General features: G+C 42.6%; 1 protein-coding gene across 1 annotated transcript in view; it reads right to left on the bottom strand.

Moving 5' to 3' along the window:
- Window positions 1-12,667, bottom strand: part of stx8 (syntaxin 8) — a 68,550-nt gene that overhangs the window by 8,664 nt on the left and 47,219 nt on the right. The window contains exon 7 of the mRNA XM_017721633.2: window positions 1,021-1,122. Coding sequence (XP_017577122.1) covers window positions 1,021-1,122 — 102 coding nt within the window. The remainder of the gene's footprint in view (window positions 1-1,020; window positions 1,123-12,667) is intronic.

A 12,667-nucleotide genomic window follows, 5' to 3' on the forward strand; every position in this document is an offset into this window, starting at 1 on the left:
AAACGAGCATCTGTGATCTGATTGGTCAAAGCCAAACTGGCAAATCAATCATAAAGAAGCAGAAATGTGGCAAATGACGGCAAACGTGAGAGTAAATATGAGAGTAAACGCGAGGGTAAACGTGAGAGGAAGTGTGCGAGTAAACATAAGGGTAAACATCAGTGCAAACCGTGAGAGTAAACGTAAGAAAAAATAAGAGAGTAAACTTAAGAGTAAACGTAAGAGTAAACACGAGAGTAACGTGAGAGTAAACATGAGGGTAATTGTGAAAACAAACGTGAGAGAAACGTGAGTGCTTGTGTTCCTCCAAAAATGGTTCCTCCATATGTTTTAGCTGTTGCAATGTTTATGGGGGCAGTCGTGGGCTGGCGGTTAGGGAACCAGCCTTGTGACCAGAAGGTTGCTGGTTCAATCCCCCTGAGCTGACAGATGTCCTTGAGCAAGGCACCTAACCCCCAATTGCTCCCCGGGCGCTGCGGATAGGGCTGCCCACTGTCCTGGGCAAGTGTGCTCACTGCCCCCTAGTGGTGTTTCACTGCACGAATGGGTTAAACGTGAAGGTGAAATTTCCCCATTGTGGGACTAATAAGGGTCATTTAATCTTAATCTTAACAAACCACTAAATGAAAGATACTCACAGACTCACTCTTAAAAGAGATGGTTCAAGGGTTCCTTAGTAAAGTTCTACACAGAGCCATGGACGCTCAAAGAACCCTTTGCATGAGTAAAGTTTTCTTTGCATTGTGAAATCTGTTCTTCAGACTGATAGAGAACGCACTGTAGATAGTTCTGTTATTACAATGTCAAGCTTGTAACAACAGAAACATTCTTTTGGTGCTGCACAAAATCCCTTGAAGAACCATCTTTTTTAAGTGTGTAGGTGTAAAACTGCCTAAGAACAGAATCCTCCATACAGAACACAAAATAGTTTTGAGATTTAGCTTTATTTATTTTATTTAGCTTTAGCTTTTTTAGAGATTTAACGCAAACAAACCCACAGTGTCGGGAAGGCTCACTCACCACAGGACGCAGACTTGGTCTCCACCAGTTTAACCCTCCGCGTTTCATTACGGATGCGGCTGTCCGTCTTATCCACCAGATGAGTGATATCATCAATGATCTCTGGAGAAAGCAAACACAGAAAAGGCTTTATCAGTAAGCTGTGAAAGAACTGTGCTTAATAGTTACTAGAGCAGTGTCTAAGCTTCTTAATAAGAGCCAGTCTCAACTACTCTCCTCTCACACGGCCGGCTCTCCTGATCCAGCACCCTGACACATTTATTTCACAACTTCACAGATCTGGTTCTGTCACCTCATTGTTTCAGGGTCTCCAGAAGAGAAAGAAAGAGCAAGAGGCCGCGCAAGAGAGGAACTTTTGTCCAAGACACAAAACAGCAGTGATGATGGCACCTGTTTCACCCTCTCACACACTGATACACACACACACACACACACACACACACACACACACACACACACACACACACACACACACACACACACACACAGCTCAAAAAAATAAAGGGAACACTCTAATAACACATCCTAGATCTGAATGAATGAAATATTCTCATTGAATACTTTGTTCTGTACAAAGTTGAATGTGCTGACAACAAAATCACTAAAATCATCAATGGAAATTTATTAACCAATGGAGGCCTGGATTTGGAGTCACACACAAAATTAAAGTGGAAAAACACACGACAGGCTGATCCAACTTTGATGTGATGTCCTTAAAACAAGTCAAAATGAGGCTCAGTGTTGTGTGTGGCCTCCACGTGCCTGTATGACCTCCATACAACGCCTGGGCAGCTCCTGATGAGGTGGAGGATGGTCTCCTGAGGGATCTCCTGCCAGACCTGGACTAAAGCATCCACCAACTCCTGGACAGTCTGTGGTGCACGTGGCGTTGGTGGATGGAGCGAGACATGATGTCCCAGATGTGCTCAATCGGATTCAGGTCTGGGGAACAGGCGGCCAGTCCATAGCTTCAATGCCTTCATCTTGCAGGAACTGCTGAAACACTCCAGCCACATGAGGTCTAGCATTGTCCTGCATTAGGAGGAACCCAGGGCCAACCGCACCAGCATATGGTCTCACAAGGGGTCTGAGGATCTCATCTAATCGGTACCTAATGGCAGTCAGGCTACCTCTGGCGAGCACATGGAGGGCTGTGCGGCCCTCCAAAGAAATGCCACCCCACATCATTACTGACCCGCTGCCAAACCAGTCATACTGAAGGATGTTGCAGGCAGCAGATCTCTCTCCACAGAGTCTCCAGACTCCGTCACGTCTGTCACATGTGCTCAGTGTGAACCTGCTTTCATCTGTGAAGAGCACAGGGAGCCAGTGGCGAATTTGCAAATTGCCAAATGCCAAGCGTCCTGCACGGTGTTGGGCTGTGAGCACAACCCCCATCTGTGGACGTCGGGCCCTCATACCATCCTCATGGAGTCGGTTTCTAACCGTTTGTGCAGACACATGCACATTTGTGGCCTGCTGGAGGTCATTTTGCAGGGCTCTGGCAGTGCTCCTCCTGTTCCTCCTTGCACAAAGGCGGAGGTAGCGGTCCTGTTGCTGGGTTGTTGCCCTCCTACGGCCTCCTCCACGTCTCCTGGTGTACTGGCCTGTCTCCTGGTAGTGCCTCCAGCCTCTGGACACTACGCTGACAGACACAACAAACCTTCTTGCCACAGCTCGCGTTGATGTGCCATCCTGGATGAGCTGCACTACCTGAGCCACTTGTGTGGGTTGTAGAGTCCGTCTCCTGCTACCACGAGTGTGAAAGCACCACCAACATTCAAAAGTGACCAAAACATCAGCCAGAAAGCAGAAAGGTACTGAGAAGTGGTCTGTGGTCCCCACCTGCAGAACCACTCCTTATTGAGTGTGTCTTGCTAATTGCCAATTTAAAACTGTGCATTAAAACACGCAGAAGTGTTTTCTCTGTAGATGTGTTAACTTGTTTTCACTGAAATATGAGCTGGGGCACCCAAACTTACATATATTATTGCATAGTGGTAAAAAGGTTTAGTTGATAAATAAAGCGGATTTAAAAGAAGATATATATAGCAGATACATTAACTGATTGTGTGAACTAATATGATGCTACTACTGTACAACAGCTTTCAACTACTAACACATTAAAAAAATAATAATTATATATAAAGAAGAAGATCATGATAAGATTTTTATTCAAATCATCCACCGGCAGCCTCACAGTTCCTGGATCGACACAAGGAGAAACTCACAAGGACAGAGTGATTCAGTGGTGGATGGACTGTTTGGGGTGAGAGTGGTGTGCTAAAGGCTTTTCCACTCCACACTGTCTTATGATTCCTGTATGTGAAGCTGGTGAGGATGTAGTACAGCTGCTCTGCTGTTTATTTTAAATGCTCTTAAGCTGGAATACGCCTCAATCCCACAGTGCACAAACATAAACACACACTCACACACACTCCAGTAAAGTGTGTATGCACCACAAGTGTGGGACTGACACCAACACTGTAATAAACACTTACATACAGAACATACTGTGGGAATACGAAGACACACAAGAGCACATTAAAGACAATCGGCTAGTGTACACAGAGCTTTGCGCTGGTATCATCATCCACCATCTCTATCATCATCATTGTCGTCATGTCAAACGTTGAAAATTCCACAACAATTAAACTGCAGTGATTAGCCTCATTCAAAGTCAGCTTCCAGGGTCGAACCCACTGGCCAAATTCATAGTTCAAATCCAGGCCCAACTCAAGCTAAACCAGGGGAAAACCTACAGATGAATCCATGGACAAACCCAGGGTCCAGGACCAAACCCAGATCTGGAAAAACTGGGAAAACTCTAGGCCAAACTTGGCACAAAACAAGATCGATCCCAGAACAAACTCCAGATACAAATACAGGGATGAAATCTGGTCAAACTTTGGGATGAACTCAGGGGTGAACTCGGAGCAAATCCAAAGTAAAAGCCAAGATGAAAACCAGCAAAATCCAGGGTATAACCCAGTATCAAATCCAGGGCAAATTCAGGAGAGAATGCAGGACCCAGGACTGAACCCAGAGCAAAGCCAGTCTACAACCCAGAACCAAACCCAGAGCAAATTTAGGACAGAATGCAGAACTGAATCCAAATGCAGAGAAAAGCTAGGGTAGAACCAAGGACCAGACCCAAGAATGAACACAGGACAAGTCACAGGCTGAACACCAGACAAATCAAGGGTCAAACAAGGACAAAACCCAAGACTAAACTTAAGAAAACACCAAAATCTCCAGGACAGAATCTATACAGGATTGAAACCAGTGTCAAGCAGCGGACCAAACTCTAGGCATATCCCAGATTAAACCCAGACATGAATGCAGGATCAATCCCAGGGCAAATCCAGGGTTGCACCCATAGCTGAAGCCAGGACCAAGCCCAGCAACATCTGACCAAGTCAATTCAACCAGAACAGTACCTGCATATACTTGGGCTAAACTGTGTAGAGTGGGATGAGGTGGGCCAGGACTCTCCACCCTGTACTGTGTCCTGTGGGATGGGGTGTGTATGACCGGAGCTGCAAACGGGGTGGGGGCATTAGCCGCTGGAACGCAGCTGCTGCTCCTGACACGAACTGCCAATTACCATCATAAATCACCCACAGCATCATCCACAGAGACAACCGACACAGGAGGGGTGGACACTGTCCATCCATGTTCTCAATCTTTCACACAAATGGACACACACACACACACAAACACATGCAGAACTCTGGAGTTCCTGTCCCATTGCAAAACACTCTCTAACAGCAGTGAGTCACAGAGGCGCGGGTGAAAGTGGATCTGTTTGCTATAAAACCGCTGGAGTTATCAGAACACCTCTCACGCCATTTCGACAGGAAGCAGAAGAGAGGCCAGAAACAATAGCGTCGCAGAGAGCCGAAAAAAAGAGGCACAGTAAAACACAAATAGAGAAACCAGGCAGTATCCACTCTCTCAAACAGCTGTTTCAGGAGCAGCTGTAGCCAAGATTCATAGCCTGACCTCAACAAGTTTCATGACCTTAACGAGTTTCATCACAGGTGTGAATCAACCACAGAGGTTTAAGTGTTCAGACCACTCAGATTTTTACCCAATTCTTTCCCCAATTCCACGGTACTATCAATGCTAGGAGGGTGAAGGCTAACACAGGATTCCTCCAAGACCTGTGAAGCCAGCTAACGTATCTTTTCAAACTGCCGCTCACACATCATTGTACAGGTGTAGGATCATCAGGGATCGAACTTGCGATCTTCTGAAGATAGGGCCAATGCTTAGACAGTTGCGCCACTTGGGAGCCCCACACCAAGATGATTAGATGACTGAAATTTCTTCAAGATTGAACCACAAGTCCAAATGCCTTAATTTACTCCTATATGACAATTCAATTCAAACTGTATGGCTCAAAAGCCTCATACGAACCCTGGTGTAATTGCTATGTTAACAGGAACCCTTACAACAAATGAGAACGCTGATGTTCAGCCCCTGAAGCACCAAAAGATAAGACATCCTGAGGAGGTCAATTTCGAGCTTGCAAAGTCTGGTGTGGTTAATTTGAAATATGAACACAAGTAGAGCAAAATGGCCCAAACAGAATAATTTTCTCCTCTCTGTCCATCATCTTTTCTACCTGCAACAGATAAACTCATCTCTTCATGAGGCACGTCTACTGTATTCCATATACACATACATAACCACACATATCAATTATATTATGTAATAATTCTATTAGTTTCTGCTATAAGAGCAGTAAGCCATTTGAGGCCATTTTAGTCATTTTAATCCACTTCAGATCATGGGGAAATCATGGTATCGCACAGCCACTTGTGGCTTACCACTTTAGAAAACTAAACAAAATCAGACTTGTTTATCACTATAACCCTAGTTTACATTTTTTGGTTCAGTATCAAATATGTCATTGTGAATGCAAAGCAAACTACAAACAAAAACGCAACAATGAAACATTTTCTGCTTTAGTGTGGACCAAGGGAACTGAATGACTGACTTAAACACTGTTAAAGAACTGTTGCTAGGTAAACCACCAGAAGTAGGAGACTCCTTCTGCAAATGATACAGTAAATCAAGCATTTGCAACGTCACGGGTAATTCCTTTCTGATTAGCTGAGACACTATGTGGCACATCCAAGCGAATGCAGTTTGTGATGTATGTCGTGTATATATGTGGTCCAGATGCTGGTGTCACAGGGTCGAAACCCATAGGTCAAGTTCCAGATCTGACACAGATCCCAACGGGAAACTCAGGCTAAAAACAAAGGCAAACTCAGGGCCAAATGCATGAGCAAGATGGGCCTAAAGCTAGCGTTGAACCCAAATCCAAACTAAGGATTAAAGTCAAGGCTGAACGTAGGGCCGAATTTAAGCCAAACTCAGGGCCAAACCTAGGCAAATCCAGGACTGAACAGAGGGCAAATCCAGGATCAAACCAAGGATTAAAAACTGGGCAAATCCAGGACCAAACATGGTAAATACAGGTCTGAACCCAGGATCAAACACAGGGCAAATCTAGGATCAAACCCAGGATCCAAGACAGAGCAAATACAGGGTCAAACCCAGGACTGAAAACAGGGCAAATCCAGGACTGAGCCTAGGGCAAATCCAGGATCGAACCGAGAACCAAACATATGGAATCCAGGATTGAACCCAGATTGAACCCTGCGCCAGTCCAGGACAAACTCAGGACTGAACACATGGCAAATCCAGTACAGAACCCAGGTCAAATCCAGGATCAAGATCAGAACCAAAGCCTAGGAAAATCTAGGGTTAAATTCAAGTTTCAAACAGTGGACAGAGCCCTGGGCAGCTCTGTTAGCAGCAAATTTCTTTGAAGTGCATTTCTTCTGAGAGCAACTTCTCTGCAAATATGTTCTCTTAAAATCAGTCGTGGCTGCAGTGACATCCCAGGTAGTTCATCCTGATTAAGCTGAGAAATTGTGGCACATGTAGTCTGTGAGGTGCATCATGTATGTATGCATGTAAGCATGTAGTCCAGGTGCTGGTGTCTGTCTCACTCTGGAAGGGATTTCCTGTCTGGTGTGTCCCACAGGAAGTGGATCTGCAACGCAAAATCCATCATACTAACAAATCCTGCACCCTCCACCAGCACTGCCACTGCAGCTGTTCCTGCTACAGCCACGGCTGGCCCGCAGATGCTACGCTGCGTGCTCACCACAGCAGGCATTAACAAATCTGCACAGCCACATTGTCAGCAGCACAGCGGGGCAAACGCCTCAGCTTTAGGACGCTGAGTGACGTCTCAGACAGACTAAAGCCCTGTTACAGCCGGATTAGCTTTGCTTGTATTGGTTTAGTGTTGTGATTTATGTAATTAGAGACAAAATCAATTTTTATCCAGTATGACTCTGCAGTTTGTGTAGATGTTACAGTCTGATGGTAGTAAGAGTGGAGTGGTTTTAATCCAGTATGAATCTGCAGTGTGTGTAGTTTTACAGTCTGATGATAATAATTGTGGAGCATAGAAGATGATCTTCTCATCACCTGGACCTACCTTGTTAACAGTAATAATGTTTAAATCAACTTTCATGCACCTCGTTGATACTGTTTTTGAGGGTCAAAAAACAAAAGGACATAACAGAGACCTGGATTATGACCTTTCAATCCAAGCTATCTGTCAAATGATATGAATAGTACATCCAGTATGAATCTGGCATTTAAATCCCACACATTAGTCTCCTCTAGGAAAATGACTCCAGTTGAAATAGGACGTCACATATTGTAAAATCTTTGAAAAGGTAACTTTATATGTGAACTTTGACTTCTGAAAAAAATGACTTACTGTTACATATAAATTTTGACCATATATGTTGCACAGGTAAAACAGTAGCAGCCCTAATGAAGCAGGATTTTTTTCTGTACTTTAGTCTATGTTTATAGATAACAGTGAATCATACAGAGTCAGAAACCACATAATCAAGACTATTAAAGATGCTGAACATCTTCACATACTTTGAGGAAAATGAGGGATGATTTAAGAGTTAATGCAATGCTAACTGGGGGGTATAAGTTCCATTATTTGTCAGCTATAATAGATTTGTAGCTCCAGCACAAAAAAAGAGGCAAGCTTCAGAAACTTGGCTAAAGAACTACATTTGTGGTTGGGGGCAGTATTGTGTAAATGGAAATTTTAGCTGAACTATCGCTTAGCGTCTGAGCCAATAGTGTCCTTCCTCATTCTATCAGCCTTGACAAAGGCCAGGAGTAAATACAGGAAATGTCTTTAAAATACTGCGTGTTTAGAGAAGAAATCTGCACTTTTTCACATCGTAAACGCAACAGTACATCGGCTAAACATCTGACTCATCTGGACCGACCGTTCCGGTTTGGGAATTGGTCTTCTTTTGCAAAACATCAACGTCACACATGCTGCAGGTGGACAAGCAAGTGTGAACTTTGTGTGTGTGTGTAAGAGGGGCTTTGTTTGTTTTTCTATGCTGGTCAGTGTTTTGTAATTTCCCCTCTAGGGGGAGACCCTGAGGGCAAAAAAAGCAGCCTGACATCATGTGTGCATGCACACTGCCGTTTTCATTTATTTACTGAGTGTGTAACTCTCTCTGGGTTGTTTATGTGCTCGGCAGTTTGGGGGTTGATAACGTTTATTTAATTTTACTTTTTATTAAATTGTAGCGCAGCAGCATCAGAACCTACAGAGCTTGGTTCTTTTAAATGGAGTGTCAATTTCATTGCAACTATTAAAAATCTCTCAATGGTTGTAAACATATGACTGAAAATCATTAACCAAAGCCAGATTTGATGATAACACTAATCCCATAATTCAAATGGCAACATAAACAACCACACGGCAGCAAGCAGTCGGCTTATTTCACTTTTTTAAAAGCTTTTGTTTTCTGGCAGGAATCAGACTTTGAATCAGTGTGAAATGCAGCCCTGCTTCAGTTCTGTGCTCAAATGTTTTATGTAGTATGCTCACAACGGCATACGTCTTGCTACATTTTTTGGGCCTTTTTTCAGTTTTTTTTCCTTTTCAAACAAAAGCAAAACACACCACTTGATGCAAAGCATTTAAAAAAATAACTTATGCTGTCCTTAAAACACCTTTCACACAATATCACATGTTCATACGTATTGCAAAATGTTTAAAATATTGCCACGAATTTAATAAAAGTGCTACATAACAATGTATAATACTGAATCTTGTATCCAGAGGCTTCTAAAATCATTTCTCTATTGGGGATGTCTGTTTATTAAACGTAAAGCCCGTTTGGTTTTCAAGAAAAGTTCTTACCTGTAAATATTTAAAGAAACGAGTATTCAGTAGACTACAGTTCTTTTGTAGCTGGTCAAGTAAAAGCAGGTTATCAGTAAAAGAGCCACATATTGACGACCCCTGCAACAGTAGAACCTTTTTTGAAGGTATACAGAGGCCTTTTCAAAATGGTTCTATTTAGAACCACTTTCTTTACTTACGAACCCCTAAAGAACCATCTTTTTTAAGAGTGTACCATGTACAGAACTCTGCTTATTCAACTATGACAATGTAAATACAGTTTTACATTCTCTGGCACCTTTAAGTAAAGTAAGTAAAGTTAATCCCATTACAGTCTAACAGAAGTAATTAGTCATTTGTGCATGTTGAAAAAATCTGAAGTCTATCTGAAATGATATAGTAATTGATTACATGGCTTTTCTTAAGCTGAAAACGGCTGATTGTGTGGACGAGAACGTTTTTAAAACCATAAGTACAGTCGCGAGCTCATTAGAAGCTCACTTGGCACACAGAGACAGATGTTCTCTGGAAAAATAAGTCAAGCAATTACTGTATATAAGAAGTCTCGGATCTTTCCGTCCTCTCTCTGTGTTAGCTGTCGCACAAGCGCTAAACAATCTCTCTCAAACTGCGGATTAGTGCACCGGCCAGAGCTGACCAGTTTATAAACTGACGCTGGGCTGCAAGAGGCCCACTGAGATCCAGCCAACAACACACACACAGGCCTCAGGAGAGAAATGGAGCAAGGGTGTTTGTTATTATTTCACAGATTCTGTCAAACTCCCACAAACATCTCAGAGCTGGAGGACAGTAAAATAAGCACAGAATAATTCACTATAGCAGAGGTAATTAAACTTAGTTGAGCACTAGCTCTAATCTAACACACCTGACACACCTGTAGCTCACAAAACTAATTTTCAGTGAAAAGCTGTGACTGGGCCTTCAGCTTGGCCCATGAATGTCAATGTCACCCGGCTGTGTCTACCTAAATTTACTACAACACTCCCAGAGCCTAAATACAACAAGCATGAACTCCTCGTTAAATAAAAATACCCTATAAATTTAATTATAGATGCAAGTTTTAGTTTACAGGAATCATTAAGCCTAAGGTCTACAAGGCCCTGAGGATCATTTTCAAGACTCAAAAGGAGAAACGTCCTAAGAGCATGAGGAAGGTCCACTGAGAGGAACCAAGGATTCAAACGAGAAACTTCCTAAGAGCATCAGAAGGAACACTGACAGGAACCACAACTCAAAATTAAATAATAGTATTACTACAACACTCACAGAGCCCATATACAATAAAAAGAATTATTTAATTAAATAAAAATGGCCTCAAAATGTAATTACAGATGCATTAGGCTTTTTCTGAAGCTCTGTAAGGCCCTGAGAAAAAAATCATATGAATTATTTAACGTGTAGCCCATTGAAGCAAGCAGAGAAATGATGTAGGAGGAGCTGTCAGTCCAGACCACACATTAGTGCTTTTAGGCAGAAGAAGAGATATTTTATTATGATTTGAATTTGGTGAAACATTTTTGTTATTGTACGTTCAAAGAAAAAAAACTTTACATTTTTGCCATGTTCGTCAAGTTTGGACTAATAAAGAAAACACGAAGGAAAAAAAAAACAAAAACAAAACAGAAGTGACCCAGAAAGTAGAAAAACTATTTAATTACCACCTCTAGCTCGACCTACCAATGTGCTCTTTCATAGCAATTGTTGTGAGACAGAATGCTTCTTGTATTAGAGTCGCAACATAACATGACTGGCATAAATGCTACAAGCTGGACTGTGCTGTTGTGGCTTATCATGGTGCCAAACTTTGGAACAGTAGAGTGGAGCATGTGGGCAGAACATGTAGAGGTCAATTCAGTTTTATTCAAGATTCTCTATTAGCTGCAGTCTGAAAAGTTGCTTTCTGGCACCTTAATGAGCATCACCAAGAATATTCCCTAAGAGCACAAGGAGGAACCATTGAGAGGAACCAAAGGCCAAAAACAGAAACTTCCTAAGAGCATGAAGAAAAACCACTAAGAGGAAATTAAGAACATTAAGAAGAAACAATGAGAGAATTCACGACTACAAAGAAGAAGCTCCCTAAGAACATTAAAAAGAACCACTGAAAGAAACCAAGATTCAAAAAGAGCAACTCCCAAAGAGCCTGAAGAACAACAACTGAGAAGAACCAAGGCTCCAAAGGAGAAACTTCCTAGGAGCATGAGGAAGAACCATTGACCGAAACTCCAAAAAAGCAACTCTAAGATTATCAAACACTGAGAGAACCCAAGACTACGGAGGAGAAACTACCTAAGAGCATGAAGAAGAACCAGAACTTGGAAAAAAAAATCATGGTAGATATAGAACATGGTGGAGCACATACAGGACGTAGATCTGGGCCATAGTGGAACTCATAGCATGGCAGATGTAGAACACATTGTAACACACATAGGACAGTAGATGGTGGGAGATGGTGGAGAAGAGGTTCAATATGAGTGCAAAGCAGGATTAAAGTCTTGTGTAATGATGCTTCATCACGTTGTCAGACATTACTGATGATGAGGCAGGGAAATGACACGTTTAGAACAAATCTGTCCAGAACTGACGAGGGTGCAGCGAGGCGTGGATGCAGAACTAAAGCAGAGTCCGGATGTGGAAATAACGACGGAAGAGATTAAGAGCTTGGTCAAGCTCCAAGTTTCCGTGTGAAAACAGGGTGAAATAAACGGATGGTCAGCGATTAGTCTCCAACGATGACAGCGATGGTTCTTCATCAGCTAAGCAACTGTAAGCTTCCTTCCGAGGAGATGAACGTAATCGTTCCTGAGGTGATGCAGACATTAAAGGAACAGTTTGGGGGAACATTTAATTTACACACTTATCTGCTGATCATAAACGTAGTCAATGATATGGCTGCATAACACGGAGCATAGCTAGAAGAAGAAGAAGAACAGCCATCTTGAACATCCATCCATCCATTTTCTAAGCCGCTTCTCCGTCAGGGTTGCGACGGGGTCCATCTTGAACATGATTTTTTTTATTTCATTTTACTTTATTTCCCCCATTTTCACACAGTAGCTGAGACTCATCATCACCAGATTCTACCAAGCAGGGAGGGTGAAGACAAGCAAATGCCCTTAAGCCTTGGGTTCACTACAGGACTTTTAAAGTCTTAACAGATTATACACAGACTGGGCGTCTCACACTTTCTGACTGGTTTCTGCAGATTTTTAAGGCGACTGAAATGTTGTGAATCACACACTACTCAACGTTTAAGCTGTTACTCAACTAAATGGAACTCCCTGAACTCGTGCAAGCTCAGGTGTTCTCCAATTACTAGGAGATGCAAGTAAACAAACGTGGAGGTGCTGCTGCTGTTTTCAC

This window comes from Pygocentrus nattereri, chromosome 30 (assembly GCF_015220715.1).
Source record: "Pygocentrus nattereri isolate fPygNat1 chromosome 30, fPygNat1.pri, whole genome shotgun sequence".
Lineage (NCBI taxonomy): Eukaryota > Metazoa > Chordata > Actinopteri > Characiformes > Serrasalmidae > Pygocentrus > Pygocentrus nattereri.